Genomic DNA, 27,784 nt, shown 5'->3' on the forward strand with positions numbered 1-27,784 from the left:
CCCCCCACACACACACACACACACACACACACACACACCACCACCACACCCCCATTTCTCGGTCAGCTGTGTTGAATGAAGCAGACACAGTGAAACTATAACTAGAAGCACAACTGAATAAAGTTGCTCTTTGTACACCAAAGCCAACACAAAACAATCTAGCCACAACCGTTAGCCCCCATTAGCATTACCGTGATGTGCTGACAGTTAGCTAGCAAGTGATAGCAACACTCGCTGAATACATTCATAATATAGATAACAGCAAGTTAGCTTTATCATGCCTGCTGTATCCTGTCACCAATGAAACCAGACACATAACATTATGTATCCAGCATGTTACTTACACTTTGAGGAGAAGAAAAACCAGTTCCGAGTCCAGCTGGAGTCCTTTAGCCGCTCGTGGGGATCTCCATCTCAGTGAAGCCAGAGCAGTTTTGGCTCCATGGTCGGACTGGGTCCTTGGGCTTGTTAGCTGGGACAGGTCGCACGAATAACACTGATTGAGCCAGTAAAGACACTGGTGGAGCCCTTAAAAACTTTGTGGATGTTATGACGGCCCAGCGCCCGACTGGCCCCATGGCCAGCCCGTCTGTACTCTGGTCTTATCTATTTCTTGGTCGGAGGTCTTTTTAGAGACAAAGTGGTTTGTTCCCTTGAGAAATTTAAAGAAGGTGTTTTCACCTGAACTGCATTGTGCACTGCACCACCTTGAATGTGGGCGGTGCTTGTTTGTTCGGGAGGATCAAAGATTTAACAGGAGGGACTAACATGCACCACTACCAAACAACTGCTTTTATTTTAAAACGGCGTTTTAAGATGACAACTATCTCCATCCATACAATCACACCTGAAAACCATACATCCATGCTGAAAAGGCATAACCTGGGCATGCGCGAGCAGGTGTAAACAGGAAGCAGATTGTTTACTCTGCAGTTGATTAGTTGGTGGCTGATAAGACCCAATCAGGGAGCAACCTGAGTGCCTAAATCATCATTTCTAAAGTCTCTGTTTTTACCTGTCCAGATTACAATGCAACCCCAGTGTTTTCAAACTAAAACAGGGGCCAGCAGCACTTCCAAAAGTCTGCATTTTTAGGTGCTTGAAAACTCTAGAGTAGTGTGGATGCCAGGCAAAAACGTAACAAAAGTGATGCGTTTTAAAATGAAAATGTGGCAGTGTGAGTGTAGCCTAACATGCACTGCAGACTGTCTGCAGACCAGATACCAAAAACAAGCTCAGATTACAACACATACAGAGTATGATTTCGCTCTCTGCTCAGGATGCCATGACTTCACTGTATCTTTGCATAGAAAATTATTGTTTGCTGCTATGGTATAGTTTAAAATCACATTTACAGAAGAATTTGAATTCTCAAGCTCATCTTGATTCTAAATACTGTGCAAGATGAGGGTGAAGATCCCTTGTTCTCTCAGATAAAATCACAAATGATGCTGCCTGTTTTATAACATTCAGAAAATGTCCCTCTGCAGGTGTGGTTCCAGAACCGAAGGGCAAAGTGGAGAAAGAGGGAGCGTTTTGGTCAGATGCAGCAGGTCCGAACACACTTCTCAACAGCTTATGAGCTGCCTCTCCTGACACGTCCTGAGAACTACGCACAGGTACAGAATGAGTACTTCAGTAAAGCTATAGGACAGTTTTAAGGCCATTAACTACCCAAACATTGATTCTACAAGACAGGGTTGATCGTTCTACTGTTTTTACATTTTTGTTTTGATTCCGGCGTCCCAGGTTTCAGTCATTTCTACTTTCAGACTGGAAACTTGCTTGCATTTATTTCACCGACAATTCAATAGAAATATTTTGCATTTGTAATGGAATAGTTCCTTGTAATGTTGGGAAACTCTTGCTAAGAGTGAGGTGAGAAGATCGATACCAGTGCCCTTGTTATACCCTAAATATGAAGCTAGAGCCTTAGCTTAGCATAAAGACTAGAAACAGGTGGAAACAGGTAGCCTGGCTCTGTCCAAAGGTAAGAAAATCGGCCTATCAGCACCTCTAGAGGTCACTAATAACCATTATACCTCATGTGTCTAAGCCATACAAAAACCGAAGTGTAAAATTTATGCCCTTTTGTTTTTTTTTAGCTCCAGCTTGTTTGCATTTTGTGTTGCCTGCAGTAGCTAATCTAGCATATACACAAATTGTAGTTGATGGGCTAAACAGTCGGTATAGTCTTTTAATTTGAGGTTGCATTGAAAACAACAAGCTCAGAAAAGTATCCCTGATTAAATGAATAACAAGAGAGCCAGTAGGGTTAATGGGGCAGTTCTTTCAGTCTTTAACGATGCTGATTTTCAATATTTCAGATTCAGAACCCTTCTTGGATCGGCGGGAGCAGTGCGGCATCCCCTGTGCCGGGCTGTGTTGTACCTTGCGACACAGTGACTCCCTGTATGACCCCTCACCCCCACTCTGCCAGCGGGGTGTCTGATTTTCTGGGTGTACCAAGTCCTGGAGGTCATGTGGGACAGGCTCACATGGGCAGCCTGTTCGGAGGATCTCCTGGCATGGCTGCAGGCATCAATACGTACGATCTCAACATGGACCCAGACCGCAAGTCCTCCAGTATCGCCGCTTTGCGCATGAAGGCCAAAGAGCACAGTGCAGCCATATCTTGGGCCACATGATGTGTTGATATGTCACGGATGGGGGGGGGGGGGGGGGGGGGCGACCTCGTTGACCCCTGAAACTAAACATGGCGTGAGGAGGCACTAAAATCCAAAAATTATAAAGGCAACAATGACTACCTTTATAAATGTTGCAATAAAATAATTATGCAAATACACAGTTGGGTGAAGATTACTCCAAGAGAAAATAACGAGAGATTTGGCATAAGTGGCACAGCACCGCCATGTTTCTCAACCCCTCTGGTGGGAGAAAGCAACCACAGTTGGCGAGTGAGCTTTGTGGAAAGCCCGGTGGGAGGTGATGCTGTACTGTATAACAGGAGTTGCAGTGTTTTACTGACAATAGGCAAAGGAAAATCTTAGGAAAAGTTTAAGAATTTCAAACAAATCCATGCACTTATTTGCTAAAAGACAGGAAATTCTGTTTGTACAGTGCTTTCAGTGTCATTGTAGTTCTTTGTTCAGGTGCTGTTTTATTCTTACGGTGTTATTTAAATTTTGAGTGTTATTGTGTTTTCCCTCCAGTCATTTTGTCGCTGGGTTTGATTTGACAAATAGTTCAGCAAGCATCCTTAAAAAACTGAAATTCAGATTTAGTTGTTATTTGCAATGTACATATTATTTTAAGGCAATCTTTATCAGCATTAACCCATGCTTAACTTAAGTCATGCTGGTGCGAAGATAAAGCCACAGAAAACTGTTTAGCCAGCATATCCAGCATATCACTCACGTTATGAAGCTTTTCACATCCAACACAAACATTAAAATAACCACCTCTGGGTTTGTATTTCAGTAACTGCAGAACTTAGAAGTGCTTTTCCCCCTCTAGCATTTAAAAGTCAAACAGATGAAATGTGGTTTGTTTCAGTGCGGTGAGGGTGAGAGATCCACCTGCCGCACTGACTCAGCCTGCTGATGGCCAGAGAAAGGAAGGGATGGAGGAGGAAGTATAAGAGGGGCACAGCAGGCCTGCTGGTCTCAGGGCTGAAGAGCCTGGGAGCGCCAGCCTCCCAACAGAGCCAGCTCTGTTTTTCAGGAGGACAGACTCCAAGTGGACATGACTGTGCCCTTTGCATTTCCAGTCTCAGGAGTTTCAGAGAGAGAAGTGCCTACTAGTCAGTCAGACTGCCAGAAATAACAGCGAAACCAGCAGCTACCACCTTTGAAACAGAGGCGGCTGGTGGAGATTATACAGAGTGTGTTGACACTTTTAAACACTGAAAGGATGTCAGTGTTCAACAGCCTTTTCTGGACTCTCTGGACTTTGGCTGTCAAAGCTGACCAGTAAATGCACATGGCATCACTGGCATACATGTTGTGTTTCTTTCTCTTTTTCTCTCATTATCCCTGTCAACACCAAACAAAGGAAGCCATCAACCAGATTCATGAAGAGTAACATCTATCAACTTCAGTAAGGATTAATTGCATCTCAGTTGGACGTGGCACCGTGGACAACTAAGCACAGTCTTGAGAAAATGTCAACTTCATCCTACATTTTCAGACCCTCATAAGTCATATTTTACCACAAAACATGTCTCTCTTCATCACATATACACCTAACGTATCTAAATGATGCTGAATGGTGGTATTCAATCTTTCAATATTTGAGCGAGGCAACAGGAAGAGTCAAGGGGATTTCTATGGGAATAATGAGGTACTATCAAGGCCTTATTATTAGGCGGGCACAGAGGGCAACTGACCCCTGACCCTAAACTCCCAGATTCACTCTGTCAGTTGTTTTTTGGTAATTTGATTACTTGCAAATTTGTTTGTGATTTTGCGCAGATAAAGTGCAATATCAGCTGGGTTATTATGAAATCTTGTGGTCTTATCTTGTAAAGGGGCCATGTGTCAAAAATCTGGTACTAAAGCTTTAATTATTCTAATTTATAACTTGCCCACATAGGGTGTAATGCTAAAGAGAGAGGCGTTTAATCAAATAACTGCAACAAACTAATTGACAAACAGAAGTCCTGGGATCATTTAGATAGGTGTATCGGTGTATCAGTATAGGTGTACTGGTCGGTTTCTGAGTCTCTGGAGAAAAGACTGTGAATCTGTACTGTGCTGTGTGCACTGTCCTTGAAGGGAACATGGAGGCAATGGGGGCCCAACAGCAACTACCAACCTCAAACAGGCTGATAATTGCCATGGTTTAGATAATTGTTGCTCAGATATCATGCATGATATCTGAGCAGTACCTGTTTTAGTACAACCATGAACATGTCAGAGTAAAGGAATCGTGTTTCAGCCTTTACTCCTTGTTTACTTCCATCTAGGCTTGGAATGATATGACTTGTGTTTGCGTCTCTCTGGAAAGAGAGGAGGAGGGGAAAGGTAGAGGTTAAAGTGAGCTGGAACTAGCCAAAGATGAGCGTGATCTCTCTGAGCCCCAATCATATCATTATATCCACATCCTCTTATCATTTAAATATTCAAATATTTTTTTCCCTGGTGACTGCCTCCTCCAGTGACAGAAATAGAAGATGAGGGTTACGGATGAAGTTATGCATGTTCTTCCTTTGTTTGCAAGGCCGGATTTAGGCCTTAAGCATAACAAGGGTTTTGTGGTTTTGAAAAGCAAACCCGATACCCTGCGCTACACCTTCAGGCAGAGAAACCATTGCTAATTCTCTAAACCGAACCACATTCACTGTCCTTCTGGGCAGGTAAGAGAAGCAAGGTGCAGGCTATAACCTGTCAGCAGATCAGATCACCCCAAAGTCATTCAAATTACATCCAGTTCTACTCTCCGGTCTAAATCCATGGCATATGCATAATCCCGACTAAAGAGGTCACGTCTCAAAACTGAGAGGGTCTCCTTGCAAATGTGGACATGGGGCCCCCTTTGCTCTAGCTGAGGGGTTGGACGGAGGGCGAGCTGTGAGGGCGTCTGCTGTGTTCCGGTGTTCTGGGAAAAGGACAGTGCACACAGCTGCGCTCAGGGGGTAAATGCAAAACAAACATGCCTCACACATGCTTCCCCCTCAGCTGTCATGGCTCTGCTTTCAAAGATTCACCCCCGCCTCCTCATCACCCACCTCAGCACACACATACACATCGCACTGTCGCTGTCCTTTTGCTCATTTGTCCACCGGCCCAAAGCTGCCCCCCACCCCCCCCACACCCCCACTTTGCAGGGTCCAAGGCACAGCCGCACGGCCAACCCAGGAAGGCTTTTTAATTAACACTGAGCCATGTGGAGGCTGTGCACTGCAGTATTGTGTGTCAGGACAGACAGGGCCGTCTGTCTTCTAGTTGGTTTAATGTAGACTGTTACTCTGCATAGTGCACACAGACATACTGGCTTTCAGTAGCTCAGGTTTAGACAATTCAACTCACTGTTGTCACTCCTCTCTGGGTATTTAAGTTTCTTTATTCTTGGATCTCCACTCATGTCTTCCTCCACCAGGAACCACAGATACTGTATCTACCCCTTAAAAACTTGTTAATACAAGACTAGCTTTACATAAAAAAAAGCCTCTTCCTCCTGTATGCTGCACAACTCCATCTCTGAGTGATGTCATCGGCCATTTTTCTAATTTTCTAATACTACTGAAGTCAGGCAACCAGTATAGGAGTAAATATATGATAAATATGTGTGCTGTTGTGTGCATGTGCATTTTTGTGCATGCAAAATGAACTGAAGTGTTATAAAACTCTTGGAAATGTTACTAATTAGATGTTTTGTTTTTATTTTGTGAGACAATTTATCGAGCATTCAAGCGTATCACCTTTTTTTCATTTGGTGGTACATGGTAAAATTGTATTTCAAAAGTTGTGTTTGAACATTGTTTTATTCTCTTGATATGTTAATTCTTATGAGTTTCAAAAGGTTTTCTCACGTTGTTGTGGCTTCAAGCTGTCTTTTGAAATGAGTGTATGAATTTACTAATTCTTGTTACATTTTGTGTGTGATTAAAGTACAATAAGTTATTGCACTTCTACTCAGAATCAGTATTTGTCTTTGAACTTTTTATAAATTGTTGTACATGAGTGACAGCAAAAGACAGTATATAAAAGGATAGGATTTCTTGCCAGGTAATTGTGATGGTTGCTCCCATCAGTTGCTCCCTCCCTCAACAGACCAACTGTTACCACGCTGTACAGAGGAAAATCAAGACAATCAAGACTAATGACCTATCAGTATTTAGAGATCACTCAAGTCACTTCCAGTTTCAATAAAAACCATTTAAGTCATCAGCTAAAGACACTGGTTGATCACAACTTGTGATTATGTTGTCAGCTGGCGTTGAAAAAAACATAATGAATATGCTGTGTCTTGTTGCATTGCTCCACCCTGCCAAAATATTGTGTCATCCCTCTAGTCACATTCTGAAATCCCCATGCATTTCAGTGCCTTTGAAGGGACACGAGTGCTGAAATGAGATCGCAGAACCCGCAAGAGTATCACACTAATTGAGGTTGACAAAAATACGAACTGCGCCCTTTTGAACTGCTGACATTGAACAGGGTGGATTAGGCAGCGTATATTAACAACAGGTGACAGGCTGAAGGGAACAGTGGATCGGCCGTGTCACGGAGGGTCTGCTCTGGATGGTCACAGATTGGAGTAAAAGCAGACATGAAAAAGGAAAACGTCTGACTTCATCCTCTTCCCACCTGACTCGCATGTAAATGGGGGGGTGGGGGGGGGACCATTAAAACTGTGAGATGAATTAGTGTGGTCTTTACTTATAACGTTTTACAAAGTCATATATACACTTAGATACATAAACTCTGTCAAACAAATTCAAAACAATTTCACTGACCTCATGAAAATAAAAAAGGCAAATAAAAACATCAAAAGGCCGTGTTAACATCTTAAAGACTGCTGTGTCAATGTTACAACCTAAATACTGAAGTCGGGACAAGTAGTGATGAAAAGGACAAAAATATAAAACACACACAACAGGTAAAATGGAAAAATAAAAAAATAAAGCATTGCATTAACTGTTTATACACATCTGTTTTGAAAAGGGGATTTGGGAGTTGTCTGTTATTCACTATACAATATGTCTCCAAATGCATGGTAAACAAATAATTACTTATACTGATGCAGTGTTCATACACATATCTCAACTCATGAAATGACTTAGTGGATGCTTCATAAGCACCACGGCTTTTCCGATATATAAATATGACGAAAATCTTACTCAGGCAGTATAAAATTACAATTCAAGATGTTCCAGTAGCTCAGCATAACCTTTTTCTTTTTTTTTTTTTTTTTTTTTTAAATCAGCAGTTATTCACTCTAAATATTATATTTATGGTAATAACTTTGTCTAACAATCCAATCTGTGTAAAACAGAATGTGTGTGAAACATTTACTGTACATCATCTATTAGCCAGACCCCTGTGTTATCACATTCACAACCATTTGATAAAGCCTACATAGATTTGTAATTGATTCATTTACTATATATAATGTAATTTAAACATGTATTACTTTGTCTTTCATACAGTGCAACTATAATAATCTGGTCCATGTCAGCTTTTGAAAAGAAAGAAAAAAAAAAAAAAAGAAGGAAAAATAGAGAATCCTTGTTGGAGCATCATAAATTATGACTATTATACAGCACTGCTGCAAAATACAAATATATACACTGTATACGTTGATTCAACAGTGGCAGGAGCCCAAAGCTTCCAGCTCTAAAACAGTAACAGTGAGGAACCACAGGCCTCCAATCAGTCAGTGTGTCGAACAGCAGACACAGGGTGACCCTCCAAGAGCAGTTTCTGTAACATTAGTCTACGCTTTAGTATTGGTAAACGTTTGGAAATATCTTTTACTTAAAGACCAATAGACAAATTACTGTCATCACCATCCCCAGATTTCCTCTGTCATTTAAGAGGTTAACTCAAAGCACTCTACAATTCTGTGTTTCAGGTTTAATTTAAAAATCAAACAAAGTGGAAGTGACTTAAACTGAGAGGTGACAGTATGACTGACTTTAGTCGGAATTTTGACGTCTTGATATAAAAGATGATGATTGTGACAGATCTTGAAGTTCTGAGGCTGTGACAAGGTCCAAACATCTAGTACTGGCTGGTCAGAGGCTGCCGATGTTGGGGAAGCTCTTGAGCTTCTCTGGGAAGTCGTCTTTATAGAGCACCGGGTCTGCACGGTGTTCCACCACCTTCAGAGGCATTGTGCCAAAAACTGATGCAAACTTGTTGATGCACTCAGACCTAGGTATGAAAACACAACATTTTTACTTTGAAAGCAGGCTAAAAAAATGTATTTATTTAGCAGCTTCTGATTCATAATGTTATGTGTATGGATATGGATGAAGTTTTTACCTTTTTCTTTCTTTTCAATTATTGTAAGGTGTTCTTCTTGCTCAAATACATTTTTTATATATATATCTATATTTCATTTAAGTTTATATTTGTGTATACTGGCAAGTAGTGGCTCTATCCAGTCATTGATCTTGTGTGTTTATTTAAATTTAAACTCGCCTGTGTGAAAAACAGATATGACTTGAATTAAACCATTGCATCTCATTTTAAAGAGGCTACTGAAAAGACTGAAAATAATTAAGGTGTAATACTTTTTAAATAAAATTTCACTGATAAATACAGTGGGTTTTTAAAAGGAGCAGGTTGCTTTAAATTGAGTTCCACACAAATTGTAAGCCATTGTGCAAAGGTTGTTGTGTTTGATTGATTGAGTCCCTTTGAGTAAGTAAAAGAAACTAACCTTTAAATTACAGGGAGACAAACAACCCCAAATTTTTACTGTGATTTAAATTTAAATGTGACTTTAATGTTTTTTTAATATTCAAAACATTTTGATTTTTGAATTATTAAAATGTTTTACAACTGAAATTCTGCATAATACCAAAACACACACACAAACAAATAAATAAAATATGAATAAGATTTAACTGTGCATACCTCTCCACCATGTGTGTCTGATCCAGGGACAGTCCATCAATGGCAGTACACTCAGGGCACTTGAACTTTTTCCTGGGGGTCACCTAAACAGGAACAGAACAAGGTCACACCGGTAATGTCAGCTCACTTTAACTGTTTCTAAAACTTCAGCAGCCCAGACAGAAGCTAATAAGACTGCGACATCTTACAAGAACTTTTGTCAAGCAAATTGTGGTGAAAAATTTTCATCAGTGGTGTTGGAAACAGATGATGTATGGCTTTCCTCTGTCTAGCCTCCCTCACATGTACACATTCCTGCACCCAACAATCTGGACCTGTGAATGTATGTGTGTGTGGAAGAGAAAAGAAAGTGAGAGACACACAGAGGGGAAGACAGACGGGGTGGGATGGGGTGTTTTCTGAAGGAACCTGTTAGAGATATGGTGGGAGGTGGGAGCACGGTTGCAGGCGTAGGGAAGTGTGTAGCTTGTGATTTGATGGCAGGGTGTGCGTGAGCCCCGGTGAGCTTGGGAAAACACACTCAGAGGGGGGAGTGCCATTGAGTGACACCAAGATAAAGGAGGTTAAGGCTGGGCTTTAGCTCGGGCCCCTGCACCTGGGCATAGTCAATGTGATGGGGAGGGGGAGAGGCAGTGAAGTCGAAGGGTGAGAGCTGATCAGACCCAGAGATGGTGGTCCGCTCTGTCAGGCTTCAGCTTAAAGCACGCATGTCAGTGTAGCCAGACCTATGAATGTACCTTTATGGGGGCTTTGCCTGTGATGTTAGCCACAAGGAAGTTCATGGCGATATCTTCACAGTTCATGTGAGCATCCACCCAGTTCTTGATGTCCCCTGGCATCTTGTATGTGTACAAATAGTTGAAGTACTGGAATGAAAAAGATTCAAAACAACAAATGATTATGAGGTGTCATATAGATATCTTCCAGGATTATTATGTACAATAATGCAGACACTCTTTAACCGGATGACCCAAGAGTATGTAGGAGGAACAACTGTACTAGAGTTCGCTTTGAACTTAAGTGAGTGTGTGAGCTTTTAAGTAGCAGTGAGATAACCTTGCTCTACCTATGACACTCTGCTCATCTATCACTGTAATCTTCCTGCTTGAACTCCTATATACACCCAAAACAGAGTCTATAGTAAATTCTCTAATCCTTCCTGAAAAGTTCATATTTATTTGATTTCAAAATATAATGGGTCAATTTTCTTTTCAAAGTTGGTTCTGTGTGCAACATTACAAAGCAAAAGATGTAACATTCATGAGTAGCTCTAAGGAAAACTTGTGTGATAGGAGGCAGAAGCAGAGCTAAAGAGCCAAAAAGACTTAATTTCAACCAGGCAGGTCACCTTGTGATAGAAGGCGGCTCCAGTCAGAACCATGGAGACTTCGTTGGTCCACTCTGACTCATACTTCCACTTCCCCATTTCATGGTCCCAGAGGTGCAGCCGGCCAGGGTAGCCCACCAGTCTGTCTGGGAACTCCCTCCAAACCTGGGAGCAGGCGAGAAAATGTCAGACATTTTTAGCAGAATTGATCTTAGGTGAGAACTGATGTCTTACATTAAAAGATGAATCTTTTGGTGGTATTTAGAAGAGAATTAGTAATTAAAAATGTTGTCTTAGGTTTCAAAATATCAAAGACATTTTTATCTGGAAAAAAACAGCAGCTGACAGTCAAATTAAAATATTTTTGGATAGAAGTAGCCTCATGATTGGCTGAATATGTCAAGGCTTGACACCAGCAGCTAGTCTACAGCAAGCAAGAAGCCATGTCATCCAGTCAGACAGACAGCTCCAATACCCTGCCTGTAATCCCATGTAATTATCCTTAAACTGAGCACAATTTTATTAAATGGCTTCTAAATGGATTCAGGTGAGTGTGCCGGGCTAAGTGGGGCTAGGCAGGTATGTGGGCATGGAAAGCATCAGCTCTAGACCTGTCATCATTCTTCACACATCAAACACACACCCATTCAGCAAGCTGTCAAATCCCCAACTAGTGGAGAATGAGACTGTAATCTCACTGAATGACTTTAGATCCTGGGATCAACTTGAATTGGTTCCCTGCAATACCTGCCAAAGTATGGTAAAAGTTAAGGGTTTCTGCCTGAATGGGGGCTCTTTTTCTCACCTCATAGCCAAACTGCAGCTCATCAGATGTCAGCATGATGATGTCATCATCAATTGCCAGTACGGCTTCTGTCTCAATCTCGTCGTAGGGGAAGAAGCGGTTACTCAGCTTGTTCTCTTTGGTTCGCACAACTTTGAGAGGAACACCAATCTTTGGCCAAAGAGACTCTGCCAGAAGGAAAACAATACAATAATAACAACATTTCTAGTTTCATACACCAACACAATATTATTTGGAAACAATTTTTATAATGGATTAACCATTTAAAACAAATTTTCAAGCAAAATTGGCAAAGAATCTGCTGGTTCAAGCTTCTCAAATGTGAAGATTTTCTAGTTATATTTGTCTCATATGATAGTGAGTTGACTATCTTTGTATTTCGGGCTGTTGGTTTGACAAAATAAGCTATATGTAAACCATCTTGGACTCTGGCTAATGAATGTCAGAAAATTGTGAAAAATGCCCAAGAAATAATCAATCTATATATATATATATATTTATATTTATATTGAGAGAGAGTGGGACACAATAATTGTTCTTAAATTTTTAGGGGTTCAGCAACATTATAAATGTGGCCAGTATCAGTGTCTGAAGATGGGTGAGGAATTATGATGTCATTTACCACTGACAGAGATATTTGAAGTCTGTCCTGGCAGTGGAAAACTGTGCTCTGGGAGTTTAACTTTACTCACTGACTCATATCGCTACGCTAACCTCAAGCACGTGCAAATCTAACCACACTACGGTTCTTCATGAGACAGACCAACAAAATGTTTTTTCAGGGGAGTGTTTCAAAGATCTTGGGCAGTGTCCATGGCACGGACTATGGCACAGACAGATCACACAGAATGTGTCCCCTCATTAATGGGGTAACTGGGGCCTGGCAGCCTATAAGAAGAGCTCCAGGTCCTCTAACCACGTCTCCTGTCAAAAGCTATTGTCAAAAAAACTGCTATGTTAAATGCCCAGAGTTTCACTCTGTCCGTGTTGCTGTCAGCCCTTCATTTAGTTCTGAGGTTGGAAAGAGACAGTAGGAGTGAGGGAATTATAGGCTATTATCTTTAGCCCCCACCTTGGCATGGGTCAAAATGCACACACTGCTAATTCTTCTGTGACTCCTTGACCTGCATTCAGAAATCAACAAAAAAGAATTACATGTTCTGAAGAATAAGCTCTGGCTTTTATGCTTTTATGTGTTCTGCACTTATTGTAGTTGTGCACCAGTCAGTCTCAGTTGCTGTATAGGTACAAGTGATCCCTTGTGAGAACAGATACAAACACTGAAAGCAAGTCAAGGCAATTTGATAAACATAATGTCAATTGAGTCTGTTACAAAATACAGTCTTCAGACTCACAAACAGAAAACAGAATAATGCTAGACTGCGTAAAAACACATTTTTGTTACTTGGTCAGCATCTTTTTAAAAAAAAAAACAGACAGAAGCAAAATAAACAGGAGCCTGTAAACACAACAGATCAAGGCTTGGTGTGAATGAGGAAGAAATCTGCCTTCATATTGGACTGAACCCCATGAGTCTGACCTGTCGATGGCCCCTTGTTAATTCTAATGGGTCACAAAGCTCCAGCCAGGCGCCGCTGATGCCTCTAATGAAAAGGCCACTCACAGCCACGAGGGAGCACTTCAAAGTCCTCTCACTACTTCATTACATTAGCCAACTCTTACAGCAGCAGGACTGCTTTAATTCCTGCTCAAGAACAGTCTTTGTCTGAGTCAAGCCATCACTGGGATAAGGCACGATTAACTGTTGTATACTTAATTGCCATATTAAGGCAAATAATCAGAGCACAAGGTACAATAAATAAGAAGTACTAAGAGCTTACTTTGACACATCTCTTACCAAGTACACCTGAGGAAGTCTTGTGCCACAAACCAGCAGTAATGAAAGGCAGAAAAAACCAGAGAAATGGACAGATAATAAAAATACAAGTTTTACATAGTACTGCTTTGTCACGACTTGGACCAAATGACATTAAGTGCACTATATGTGTGCCTATGCTTAGGGTGCTGAGTAAAATACTATATGAACAACTCAGCTGTCCTGCCATCACTTCTCTCTCTGTCAAACAGAAAGCCAGAGAGAAGTGGCTCTAGTATTAGGCATGTCATGACAGCATTTATTCTGGAGAGTGCCATTTTCACTCATCTGTTGTGCATCAGAGGATTCACTTCGGATCTTAACAAGCACTCTGGCATGAACAAAGACAGGGTAAAGGAAAGTTTGTTTCAGTGATGTTACTATATTAGCCACTCTTGTTTGGATCTGGCTGATAATCTTACAAAGCCTGGCAGCTGTCATGGGGTGGAGGAATAATTTGTGGGCACAAAATAATAAATCACCTGCTTAACTTTGAATGTTTCATTACATTACAGTAGAACTGAAGTTACAGGTTGTTGAGGCTAAACTGCTCAGTTGGGGAGGAGCAAAAATAATTCAACAGCACTACAAACCACAGCTTCAAGCATAATAACTGGCAACCGGGTATTACCGAGTACTAAAGCCCTTGGATAGCTTCATGAACTTTCTTATTTTCATAGAATCTGTTATACTCACCCTCAGGAGGACTCTTGTTCTGATTATTCCACACCACCAGCAGCTTAGCCAAGCTAGGCACCTTGGAGATTTCTGTGATGACTCGGAAAAGACTCTCAACACGATCATAGGTAAGCACCACTGCTGTGAAGCCAGGTGCCCTCGGTGGGATAAGTGGCAAGAACAAAGGGCTGTTCACACTGGTCCACTTCTACACAAGACAGGAGACAAACAAAACAAAACAAAATAAATTAGCTGTTTAAGCCACAAACATCTTTTTTTAATCCTTTTTCATTTCCATGGAAACACAAATGTAGAGCTAGTCTGAAGTCTACTGTGTCCGCCCTGTCTGTCATGTTTTCCATGATTTAATGTGCTATAATAATACTTCACAGGACAGTGAGGTCACCTGCAGTAATTTCCAGATGATGGTTTTTATTATGGAGCAAGAATCGCCCAGTAATATCTCTCAGGGGCTAACAGAGACACAGAATGTCAAAAGCTTCCAGCCACAGTGCCAGGTAAACACTACAGTAGCAGCAGGACAAAAGAACACAAAAGATCGGATAGGAGATTGCAAATACGACAGGTTGGCAACAATATGGCATCTACTGCTTTTGTGATGTTATTATTGTTGGTGAGACTCCTCTGAGATGCTGGTGAAATAAAATGGGACAAAGATGAGGAATGGGGGAAGTGCAGAACAGTGAAAGAGTGGAGTTGGCCAGGTAGTGAAAAGTGGCCATCTATCGTCAGCGTTTTCTTTCATTGCTCCCCTTTATAATGGCCTGTAAATCCTGGGAACAGCACTGACTGCAACTTAGATCAAGTGACACTGTTAAATTAAGGAAGCCACAGGAGAGTTTTCTGATGGTATGTGTGTACTAAATACAAAACTTTAAAAGTTACTGTCACTTGGATTAGAGTGACATGAAAACGATACAACTAGTGCTAAGTCTGTATGCATACGATAACTTCCTTTTCTGTTTTCTAAGGTTGTTTTCTTGAGTGAAATAAAAAGACAACCCATATACTTCATTTACAAGCATGTGTTACTGTAAGACTAGTAAATATAGGAGCATTGGGGTTCACTCTTGATAGACTTCAAAGGCTCCAAAAATGTTCCACACTGGTTACAGTGACAATCAGTCTGAGAAGGGCAAAGAGAGCATATCTAACACAGTAAATCTGTGGGCTTCTTGAAGTCCACATAAACCCTGTTTCTCCTCTGGTCCCAGGTGACCACAGAGTGATTATGTGGCTCCTTCCACAGCATCAACACAAGTCTGTTAAACAGAGACACAGACACTGCATTTTACACAACATCAGTCACTCCTCCACCAATAAAAAAATCACTTTACTGGCAAGTGGAAACTTCCTTGTGGCTGTTCTCACATTGTCATTCAGGCGGAGGGGGAAATAATTAAACTAACACATAGTCGCAGCACAAATGCATTAAAACATAAACAGGCAGAAACCACTTAAGTCATTTGTCAAATGGAATAAATTAGACGAAAAGAAAGCCACAGCTCAACGTCACCAACAGATCTGAAGGAGTGGTGTTTTTTATACTTTGTATTTACACTTAAAAAGAAAACTTTTATTTGGTTATTTGAAGTACTTAGGTTGTTCGTTCATTCATTTTAGAAACTTGAAGGTACGTAGATTAAGAGCAAGATAAAATGAAGAACTGCCGAGCAATCAAAATGCCTTTATCTGTCTGTCCTATCCATTTATCTGTAGAAACATTCCCACTGAAATGCATTTTATACTTTTACATTCAATCTTAACAGCACATAGAAGTATTAATAATCTACACAGATGTAGAGGCACAGTAGTGGTCAATTAAAACTAATCTGTTAATTTATTGGTAAATGGTGCAAACAATAAAGTTGCAACATTAGTATTAAGAAAGTGATTGTTTTTTCATTTTGGCTCCAGTTCAGCCAACTGGATTTCCAAAGAAAATGACTCTGTGGTTTAAGTGCTGATTTTCAGTTGTGCAGGAGAACAGAGTCAAAACAAAAATGTCCAAATACTGACTGCTGACTGTACTGTAGATTTTAAACAAGATGGTGATCAAATAAGATTTTCATATGCCCAGGTGCCAATCACCACAAAATGTTTTAAACTCTGGCAAATTTGAAAGTTTGAAATGCCTCAATTCTTGTAATGTATAAACCTTTACAAGTATGCCCACTACCTACAAATCCCAAACAAAAAGCAGCTTGTCCCTTATTCTGAAACCCCCCTCTAAAGGCACCAGCAATCCTGGGAAATGTGCTTTCAATTACCAGCCTAAAGAACTACAGGAGGAGAGGGGGAAAAATGTCTGCCTGATTTATTTAGTGCTCTGTGTAAGTTCTTCTCACCATCCAGTCACTGAAGCCATTGAGAAAACACTTCATCTCCCATCTCAGGCAGAAATGGCCAAAAGGTCTGTACGGTGACACAATTAACCTCCTCTGGGTCTGGACAAACCTTAAGACCTGAGTGATACTGATAGATTGGACTGGGGGCTAGACGCTCAGGCAAAACATTTTGACATAAGTGGGCAATGTCAAGTGTAACTTTTGATTAACAAGCTACCTGCGCAGAGGAAAACAGGCAACCACGGTCGAGACTGAGCAGCTGCTTGACCATAAACCTCTCAATCCTGAACGACTGAACAGGTTTGAGCAGAACTAAAATGACTAACATTGTGCTATTGTGACTGCAACCTCTCTAAGCAGTTCAGAGGACCTACTTATACTGAGTACTGGGATACTTGCAGACATTTGATAGATGCAAAGACACTATTATGCATCTACACATGCACATGCCTCTACCCCACAGGCTGAGCATGGAGGAGACTCTAGATCAGGCCAGGCTGATTAACAACTCCTGAGAGATGGTCGCACAGCCAAACTGTCTGCAACCACAAACTCCCACAACCACAGGGATGCTAAACACACACACCATTCTTCACTTCCAGCGCACTCTCTACTAACACAATGACTCAGACATGCAGGAACTTATTTTTCACCACAGTGGAGGCATCCTCCTAGTGCAGAACTGCTGACACAAACTGGCTGCCTCAGAGCTAGCTGGGTGTATACCAAACTATGAAGCACTGCATATGTGAGGCTTCAGAAAGAGGGAAGGCATCTACTGCCGTCACTATGCCACAGAGGCTTTGATTTACAAGTCACAGAAGAGTGCAGAGGCTTATGTGGCACTGTGAGCATCTGTACGGTCAAAGCCCCATTCTGGACGAGTGTCATTCAGATGTCTGCAATAAAAAGACTTCTAGGAATACAACTGACCGGATCAGCACAGTAGAGCACACAGACTGTATAGATTATATAGCTGCTATAGATGCTGGAAGAGAACAGCCTTCAGGGTGAAGATATAGCTAAATAACAGATACTTCTGAAAGACAATAATGGAAAGTTAGGGCAGAATAACAACATAATATTCTTGCTGCTAGTTACAAATACTTTTAAAATCCACGTCAACATCAAGTCCACACAGTTACATACCACCACAGGTGGATTGTTCCACTGCTCATATGTGCGTGCAGCATATGGGTAAATGCGGTCATTGATGATCTGGAGTGTTGTCAATCCAATGGCCTTCATGGAGCTGAAGTAGGCCTCCCAGAACCAGTGTGCCTGTGGACAAATGGAACACAACTCCTTGAAATATACACATACAAACAAAAATGGGCAACTCAGAGATATTCACTTTACAGATGTTGACCATATAGAGGTGCAGAATTGCATATTTGCACCGACCAACGAAAAAAAAACCAAACATATGTAACAAAAAAAAATTACCATCTTGTCAGATCAAAACTTTCTGAATACAGGTCTAAGCAAACCCTGTTCTAGCATTAGTCACCATAGTGGAACTATTAATGATCAAGTAACACAGAATAATTATATGTTTATCTGTACTGGAGGCAATGAATTTGTTTACACATGCTACCATAATTCACCTTAACTTGAATAAGATTTCATTAAAATGTTGAGATGTTGCTATTGCTACAGTGTCTGTCTTTTTATTCTCATTTTACCCTAGAGAGTACATGACAGAAGGTAACACCAGTGTGAAGTCATAACTGTAAAATCCAGATTTTTTCCCCCCTGGTCCATGTCTTTAAAGAGCTCTGGAGCCCTTTCCAGCCTCTTGCTCTTCAACAACTGTTCTTCTGAAGACTTCTGAAATGTCTTTTGCCTGTGCCTGTTTTATTTCAACAGATCTCTGATGCGCAAAACAGACTTTAATGAAAAGTGAACTCTTAACCCATATCTTAATGTTATCACATTGGCTGATGGAATACTCAACTTCAACTGCCCTCATCCTTGATTCACTTCATAGTTTTTTTTTTTCAGCCAAGATTGCAAGCGTGAGCAAGAATACCTGTGCACTGAAATTGTTTATTCATATAGATTATTTAGACTCTGACTGTAATATGGCTGAGATGCAGAGAGGAAGGAATTTTAAGAGAAATCAATAAAAGAAACCTGTATATTTATGCAAGTTACAATGAACTGATCAATCTGGAGTAGTGTGACTGACCATGACATATATGTCTAGCCCCCTCGTCTCCTGCAGACCCCTATAGTATTAAGAAACTTCAAGGGACAGTTCAGAGGCGAAAGAGCCCTATAAGAGTTAATGAAGCTTTAAACAACACTGTCTCCTGCCAGGAGGCACCGTGCTACACTGACCCAAATCCACCCCACCAGCTCCTCAATGACCCACAGTTCCGTGCTAGAAAACGTGACGATTTGAGCGTTTGTGTGTACAGCAGTGAGCTATATTTCTATCTTGTCCTCCTATAGGAATGCACCGGAATGTATTTTCGGCTAATGTGTGTATTCTATGTTTAACAAAGTAAGTCCTTTGTGGCACGTGAACAACATGTGACCATTGCCTAAATCACCCATATCTCTGTATGGGATGAAGCATTGGAGTAGAACACAAAACAGCATTTATTTTTATAGAGGGGGTGAGGGGAATCCAAAAAGACTTTCTAATCTCAGGGGGGAATCCCAACGGCCCATAAATCAGCCAGTGATGAAAGTTTCTTTTCCGACTGGGAGGACGCAGAAAGCAAACTGTGCTGGCCCGAGGGCCCGTCCCACCACCCTCCACCCGCTCCCAGGCCTGCAGGAATTTTTATGAGTAGGGAAGAAGACACAACGTTGTAAGAGAAGAAGAGAAACTTTACTCCATCTTCCAATTGCAGCCTTGGGCCTATAGTCTACACTTTGTTATCTGTTTAGCAGAACAAATAGAGCAAATAAAACAGTCTCAGTCCATGAGCTAACCAAAATTCATTTCACCAATAAAAAGAAAATTATATGTAATGTAAATTGTAACGATAAAATTGCTGCAAATATTGATAAATAATGCAAACAACTGCAAGAGTGTCCAAAATATATCCCTCTGTAAGTCAAACTTAACAGTCATGCGATGCAATGCTTGGTTAAAAGCAAATTATCTTCTCATTTCCTTCTAGTTTAAAGAACTCCCCAGCAGCTTTCACTCTTTTGTTGTTTAAAATGTTATAATAAAAAAGGTCAAAGAGATTATCAGAAGCAATTTAGAATACAGTAGTCTGCATTGCTTTGTTCAACTCATTGGAAGTTGTCGAGTGCCTGACAGATGATTCAACCTATAGACCAGAATTGGCAGCCAGTGAGCTGTGGACAGAACCAGACAATCATTAGAGTTTTCGACATAATCAAAACCAGCAGTGAAACCAAGTCTGTTTCAATCATGTGAGCTACTCACTGACAATATTGTTTTGTTTGAGATTTATTAGCACTTTACTTCTGACTGTGATCATTAACAAGTCATGTGTATGCGTGTGTGCGTAGAAATGTTCAGATGATCAAAACATTTCTACACACACACACACACACACACACACACACACACACACACACACACACACACACACACACACACACACGTGTAAATCAAAATAAAGTTAAAATAAAAAGTAGCAGGACTTTGTGCCTAGAGGTCCACGACTGAAGAGCACTGTTAGCGGCTGGTTTCATGTGGGATTACATAGTCTTGGTGCTAGTGAGCCCCGTGGTTTCCTGGATTACAGAGTACCCCAATGATAGACCATAGTTTGTGAGGGTCTGAACATTCTGCAGTGCAACACAGTGCACCATGGGACTGCACTGTGTCCACTTCTGTTCAACCTTTACACTTTAGATTTCATTATAAATTCCAGCCCTCAAATTTGGGCTGTGAAGTTCTGATAAGGAAAGAACAGAAATCTGGTGGAAGATCTCAGTTGATCGCTCAAGGAGATAAAATCTGCAACTCTAGACCCTTCAGATAAAGGATCTGTTATTACATATCTGACTGACCAAAAAACCACTGAGAACTGTCATCATCCTGACACAATGCATGTAAAAAGAAGATTGGACGGAAGAAAAGCAGACAGCATGTAAGGGAGAGAAGAGCAAACTGACTGACATATTCTACAAATCAGTTGCAGCCAGCATACTGTTCTGCTTGGTCAAGTGCTGGAGAGTCTACATAGACTGTATACAGTGTATGGGAGGCTACAACAAAGAAAATGTAGAATTAGTCTGAAAGAAGAAGCTGGTTGTCAGGTCAAAGCTCAATATCAAGACAATAGCAGAAGAAAGGATAAGGAGTAAGTTGAACTCCATCATGGGCAATGATTCTCTCTTCCCATCTTATATCTTCTAATTAATAACAGAATTAACTTGACTGTGCTAATCCAATAAAGGTCTGTATTGTATGTGTCCTATTTTGAGGGTATGACCCAAATAAGGCTCTTGGGAGAAAGCACTTGAGCACTGTTAACATTTTGCAGCTCTTTAGTATGTGGCCTTTTAAAATGTGACCTAAATGGATGCTATTACATCATCTCAAATTTAAAAATCAGTTCTGCAATCTTAAACAAGTCTACTGATGGAAGCTCAACAGTAGCCTATCACAATGTGACCTGGTCTCTAATAGGACTTGCTCCATAAGTTAAACAAATGTTCTGTCACTGCAGGATGAAGTGAAACTGCAGTGTCGCCCATTATGTAGACGTTACTCTGCTATAGTCAAGAAAAAAACCCCCAAAAACCCAATATTTGACCTTGACACTTGACCTCCCAGAAAGACAACTGATGAACAACAATGAAAACCAATGTGAGGACCAAATCACCCAAACGATCAATTAATCTTCTTCAGGCCAGCTGTTTTTTTTTCCTGCTCTCTGACCTCTGACTCTTAAAAAGGTGTAACAATAATTTATGTTGAAATCTAAACTACCTAAACCCAAAACTATAGTAAACTATACTAAACAAACAAAAGTTAAATAAAAGTTGTTCACTATGTGGTATTTCCTTTGAGGTAAGTATGAATTGCCTATTTTTTCATTTGTAAGCACAAAAGTCAGACCACATGGGAACAAAACCAGACACGCTATAAAAGCAAAAGCTGCTGAGCCATCTGCTGGACAAACTAATGAAATACATCAGCTCAACCATATCAGTGAATAGGAAATCAATGTTGAGGCTTTGCTGGGCTCCAGGACCCGCAATAAATTAGCAGACATGAAGAAGTTTCATCTTATGACATGTTGGAATCAGCATAAATATCATTATTCATGTCTTAACATTACAAATTTATGGTTATGTCTCCTACTATTACTCAACTGAGCCCTGTAGTCTTTTTGTATTTGTGGGAGAGACGTGATGTTCTTATTAATCAAACATGTCCTGGTGAGCTCTGCTGAACTTCCATATGCTTGCAATCTTAAAACGCACTTGAGTACTGTGGCAGTTACCGGAAATTTGTCACACAAGCAGGCATTTGATGACTTGCAAATACCACAAGTGAGGATTCTCGGACGGACCCATTATCTTCAAGAGGTAAATCTATAATATGGCGAAAACTGTGACCAATAGCACGAAAAAATCCTATAGAGCGTTGCACCATTAGTTTCACCAAACTCAGCAAAAGGATTTCTGTTGAAAAATATCTCAGACAAGAATGAACTTGCAACCAATTCAATCCATCTGTGCACCATCCAGGCAGGCAGAGGAGTACTGTGACCAGTGGATAACAAAACAATATCAGACCTTTGATACCAAGTTAGCTGTGAGCCATACTCAGCAGGACACCCCTCCAACCAATGCAACCACCTCACGAGCAAGCCATGTTTTTGAGCTTGTCTGGTGTAATCCAACCCTAAGCGTGTCTCTGAGCCCTTGGCCTAAAATGTCTGTTTGGCCAGTATAATTGGTAAATGGACCAGAGTTGATACAAGAGAATGAGGAGCAGCTGAACTGGTGCACTTTTCTCATAGTTGCTTTCACTTTTGTTTATTGTGGCTCAATGCAGATATCAAATGGAAAGGGAGAATGAGCCGTCCTCTGTATATTCACTCAAGCAAATATCAACACAGTTGAGTCTTATAAAAGCTTTTTAAAATGTAGACTGAGCAAAGACGGAAATTCAAACTCAGAAAAGTGAGTGTGCTATCCAAATATCTATCTGTCGCACAACACATAAAATTTGTTTTGGCTTCTATAAATGTGACAGGTTGGCTGGTTAAGGTACAGGCACATGTAAGACATGACATGCAAGAGCTTTAACTCCAGTGGCAGCGCCCCTGACTATGTGAGTTCTCAAACAATGTAAGGCCCCTTAAAATAAGTTTTGCTGTGCGATTAGTTAGACATTGTGTCTGTTACCTGTCTCTGCATCTCTTCAACTTGTCTGTGAGGAATACTCTTTAGGATGGTGTACATCTCTGACAGCTTTTCCTCTGGGATAACCACGGATGCCCTGTGCAGAAACATTAAATTAGTGAACTAAAAATGGCAAACTGTCAAACCGTTTACTTGTTTTCAACTGTTTGGTGACTTAAGCGGACCTTTTCCAGTCAAGTACTTCAGCGAATGGCAGAATGTAAGAGTCAGCGAGGATGACGGGGACACAGCCAGCCTGCAGCACATCACTGAGGGCAGCCTGACCCAATCGCGCCCCACGCAAAACCACACAGAACGACGACTCCTGTAGGGATACATTGGGAACAAACCGTTAATGGGCCATGTGATTTTGCACTGTACAGACAAACAAACTAAAACCGGGCTTAACTGACCCATTTCCACTGCTAGAAACTTATTCAAGAACCAAAGAACATTTTTGGAACTTTAACTGCATTTTGACAACAGTATCCTAGTTCCCAGTTTTAGTTCCTGAGTTTTTATTTCAACCTCCCAAAATGTACCTGCTCCAACACAAGTACTTAATAAAGGCCAAGGAACTACGAGGATCCAGGAACTGAAGTTCTCATCATTGTTGAGCAGTAAACGATGAGCCTGTAAGCTACTCAAACGCATATATGGCATTCTTTTTTCCTAGAACAAACACCCATTGTTGGTGATATTAATATAAGGATTTGACAACGGAATTTCTTATTGAGTTACTAAAAAATAATTATGACACCAAAAAATAAGAGATCAGATTTTTGTTGCCAAATTCAGGAAAGTGGTGCATTTAACAAAAATAATACATCTTGATATTCTTCATCGTTGAAATAAATAATATTGAATGCAGTTGTGCTTCCCACCTGCAGGATCTGTGGGTAGTCATACACCTGTCCCTTGTAGCAGCGTTTTCGTGCAGAGGCGGCACCCTGGGAGAGGTTGCTACATTTGTCCAGGAGGAGCAGTGCTTCTCCATTTTCTTCCTTCAAACGCTCCAGTTCAGCACGGTACTCTCGGTGGATGGCAGTTTGGGAAGACAGAATAAAGTAGCGCCGCGGCCTTGGGGAATGACAACAAGAAATATGCAACTTATCAAGTCATACTTTACATTGTTGATTTCTTAATCAAATAACTACTTAATCAGCAATTAGCCTAAAGAGTATTGATAAACCACAAGTTATTTTATTTTATTGAGAGGACCGTTCTAAACATCACATATAATTTTGTTCCCTTGGAGCACAGTCTGTAGAGAAGTTGTTGAAATAAGTAAAGTCACTGTAATTTGCTCATGACGTGACACTCAAATAAAACAATGAGAGTTAATGTGTGAGATGTGCTCACCCTGGCTGTCTCTCAGGCAGCTCAACATCTGCAGAAAGAGGGCTGTAAACTGGGATGCTGACATCATAACCTTGTCTGTAGGTCCATGTAGAAAAACCACCTCCAGCCAGCAGTGCTCTGAAACAAATGGACCTGGATTGTAACAATGCTTCACCACACATGACATGAGCTACAGGAACATACTTCAAAATGCAAACTCATTTATTGGTTCTTTTCCTTCCCGTTAGCACTTTGCTACTAACAATAATGACGTAAGACACAAGTGGTATCAAACGAGGCTTAGTGATCTGGTTGATTGATCCCATGTTAGTCCACTTGATGATACAATGAATTTTGAGTCAATTTTGAATCAGTTCTATTCTCAGGCAAGGGGACTATAAGATGGAAACACACTGTCAGTCACACACCTGGTTATGATGAGGCTCCATGCCAAATGGACTCCAGCTGGATGAGCTCAGGAAATTCTCTACAGCTAAAGATAGTGTTCATTGTCTCAAGGCTGCATGTTCATAAACCCATCCTCTTCCATAGTCAACCATCACTCTAGCCCACAGGGCATCTTGAAAGACACAAGCTCTTTGCTCTTGCTAAATACAACCAGATTTGAAACGTCTCCTCAAGGCCTCCTGAAAATATTTTATGTCCTCATTGCTTGTAAATATCTCTTTCATCGTCATCAAATGATAATTCTTAACACTCGAGGGGTGACTACACTTATGGTAAATGCCACTTAAGGTTGCATAATCCATTGTTGCATGGATATTAATTTCATCTGTCCAGGAAACATAATATAAATAAACAAGAAATGATTTGTCTTTGTTAAAAGTGGGAACTGCTGACAGGAATCCTAAACACATGAATCATTACAACATGTTTCCCTCCTGTCTGGTGTTTGGAATAAAACTTTTAAATCTTACATCATTTTTAAGTTGTAGATGTCTGAACTGACTCTGGTAGTATATCAGCTGATGCAAAAATGCACATGAGTGTTTCTTTCTACACATTCCCATCATGTAAATGCAGCCTGTTAACAACAAGCAGCCGGAAATGTAATTAATTCCACTGTATTATTTGAAAATACTGGAATAATTAACCATTATTGGTCATTTTTGATTTCACAAAGATTACTGTCACATTACAATGAAGCATTCTTAAATACTAAAATGGCTTTTAATATCTACTTATTAGTACCTGTCTCTGGGCACATCCAAGGCAGTATTGTAGTCTGGGGGGCCTCCAGGTAACATGTTGAAAAGCAGGTGATTCATCCCTTTGTCCCATCTACCAATCACACACAAGATTAATGGAGGAACGACAGATAGATAAAACTGAAAATTTAACAGAAAATTTAATGTTGTCAGTTTGACTGACTGGGTCTAGTATAAATGTTTACCTGGGTAGCATTGCCAGAGCCTGGGCAGTCTCTCTGATGCGCAGGGAGTTCTGATTCAGCACATCAATAGATGGAATAAAAAGACAAGCCCTGGTGACATCATCAGTGTAAAAGTCGCTGTCAGAGATGGCACTGAGCAGGTCATTGTATTCTCGAGACAGTCCAGTGCTGCTGATGGGAACCCCCAATTCATCCACAAACCGCTGCAGAGGGTAGATGTAGACCTACAAAAGCAACCATTTCCACAACGGATTAAAATTTTAGCAAAGAAATCTGCAAAATGTTGAAGGGAGGATATCCTTAGTTTGTCTAAGCTCAATGGTGTGATCGTTGTTTTGCGAGACAGTTACCTTGATTCTGTTCTTGGGATTGTAGCCACATCTGTACACATCAAAACAGGTATGCATGCGACAGCTGAGGTCACCCCTCTCAGGAATGGGGCTGGAGACAGGCAGGCGGACCAGAGGTGCATCATGGACACTGCGTTTATCAAGGGTCCAGTCAGCTGTGGACTCAATGGAGTGGGGCCAGAACTGAAACATCCCGGTGGCAATTAATCCAAGCAGAACCACAGAGAACAGGGTGATGTAGTATATGCGATGCTTGGTTTTCATCCGGGGGATAAGAGCAGGGCCCCGTGAGCTGTATTTCCCAGAGGCATACATGTCTAACACCTCTGTGTCCAATCAGCCACTGTAAAGACATGCATCAAATCAGTGACAGCTTCATGTACTGCTTATACTAGAGCTGTTACAATCAGCAACTAGTTTGATAACTAACTGTTTTTTAAACAAAAACTCTGTCTGGTTCAAGTTCTCAAATGTAAGAAAGCAATGCCTTTATTTCTCATAGGATATAGGAAACCGAATTTATAGGTCTGATGATAAATGGTTCATCGAGGAGATAGTTGACAGATTAATCGATAACGAAAACAATCGTTAGTTGCAGCCCTACTTCATACACAAGTAGTTTACCTTGTCTAACAGGTCAGAATAAAACACACAATTGATGCCTGTAACGTTACTCAAGACTATGTAGGTTACGGGTCACCCAAAATCTCAGTATTTTTATATTAAAGTTGCAGTGCATAATTTCCATATCAAGATAAATGAGCTGTTTATATGATGTTTATTGAATGCCTTTGCTGTCAACGACACGTATAGTTAATTGCAACGATAACATACTGACAATACATTATTTGCCAATAATATTGACCATAACGCGATTAAAAAAAACTGTCAGAACAGTGGGAGACTGTTTTAGTTTAAATTAACTACGAAGCTAACATGGCTAACTGCAGCTAACGAAGTCAGTTAGCTAACACAGCTGTGTAAACATTCATGCTAAATTAGCTCACTGCCTGACATCATTAAATACTATAAAATTGTGAAAGAGAGGGTAAATTCCCGAAGTTATAGCTATATGTTTTACCCACCGAGACGTTGAACGGAACAGGGTTTGACAGTTGCCTCTTAATTCATGGCTACGGTTAGAAATCAGGCTACACTTATGAACCCAGTGTTAATGCTAACCTAGCTTTAAGCTAACAGTAGCGCTCTCGCAAATTTTGCAGTGATTTTCCGGAAGTTATTCTTCTTTATTTCTGACACGTAGTTGTGACTCAGGAGGTTGATACTTTGCTTCCCTCTGGTGGTATGGAGGTAAACTGAACATGTTTTTTTTTTTTTTTTTTATCAGACTCATAAATAGGTCTTGAATACATCCGTGGTTGTAACTCAGGAACAGAAGGGGAGGTTGTCACAACATTTCCTGCAACTTAGCTGGTTGGCCAGGCATACAATTGTAAGGTGGTAACTCTAGTTTGGAGAATAGTTTGGACATCTCAGATAGCTTCTCTTTTGTGATAGGGACTGATCAGTTGTTGGTTGCTTAACAGTATTCCTTAATATAATGTGGAAATATTAATATGGTATTATAAACTACTTTTTAATCTAGTGATATTTACATATTGCTCTATGTCAGGCAACTAATATTTTAATGTCACTGACTTTTACTTATTTTGTGTGCCTTTTTCACAAGATTTTATCAATTGTTTGTCTATTACATACTTT

General features: G+C 40.6%; 2 protein-coding genes across 2 annotated transcripts in view; one reads left to right on the plus strand and one right to left on the minus strand.

The window, feature by feature from the left end:
- LOC111654813 (homeobox protein aristaless-like 4) overlaps positions 1 to 2,681 on the plus strand; it is a 20,754-nt gene extending 18,073 nt beyond the window's left edge. The window contains exons 3-4 of the mRNA XM_023405957.2: positions 1,491 to 1,619; positions 2,328 to 2,681. Coding sequence (XP_023261725.1) covers positions 1,491 to 1,619; positions 2,328 to 2,648 — 450 coding nt within the window. The 3' untranslated portion in view covers positions 2,649 to 2,681. The remainder of the gene's footprint in view (positions 1 to 1,490; positions 1,620 to 2,327) is intronic.
- A 4,642-nt stretch (positions 2,682 to 7,323) lies between these two features.
- ext2 (exostosin glycosyltransferase 2) lies at positions 7,324 to 27,299 on the minus strand. Its single transcript, XM_023405956.2, has 15 exons — positions 27,148 to 27,299; positions 26,063 to 26,405; positions 25,713 to 25,936; positions 25,511 to 25,600; positions 24,320 to 24,436; positions 23,842 to 24,037; positions 23,143 to 23,282; positions 22,961 to 23,054; positions 17,753 to 17,884; positions 14,253 to 14,442; positions 11,681 to 11,847; positions 10,897 to 11,040; positions 10,286 to 10,414; positions 9,549 to 9,631; positions 7,324 to 8,840 (listed from the first exon to the last, which is right to left on the minus strand). The coding sequence occupies exons 2-15, from the start codon at positions 26,375 to 26,377 to the stop codon at positions 8,702 to 8,704; spliced, it is 2,160 nt and encodes a 719-aa protein (XP_023261724.1). The 5' UTR covers positions 26,378 to 26,405; positions 27,148 to 27,299; the 3' UTR covers positions 7,324 to 8,701.
- Between the last annotated feature and the right edge of the window lie 485 nt (positions 27,300 to 27,784).

The sequence above is a fragment of the Seriola lalandi genome, unplaced genomic scaffold, assembly GCF_002814215.2.
Source record: "Seriola lalandi dorsalis isolate HSWRI2012SDOR001 ecotype SW California unplaced genomic scaffold, Sedor1 jcf7180002054291, whole genome shotgun sequence".
NCBI lineage: Eukaryota > Metazoa > Chordata > Actinopteri > Carangiformes > Carangidae > Seriola > Seriola lalandi.

Bases quoted from the DNA above. Each gene is read 5' to 3' on its own strand.
- ext2 (XM_023405956.2), bottom strand. From the start codon at position 26,377: ATGTATGCCTCTGGGAAATACAGCTCACGGGGCCCTGCTCTTATCCCC. The intron at 24,038-24,319 runs GTGAGCACATCT...TCATTCCCCAAG, and splicing joins CTGCCTGAGAGACAGCCAGG to GCCGCGGCGCTACTTTATTC. The intron at 14,443-17,752 runs GTATGTAACTGT...TGTCTTGTGTAG, and splicing joins GGAACAATCCACCTGTGGTG to AAGTGGACCAGTGTGAACAG.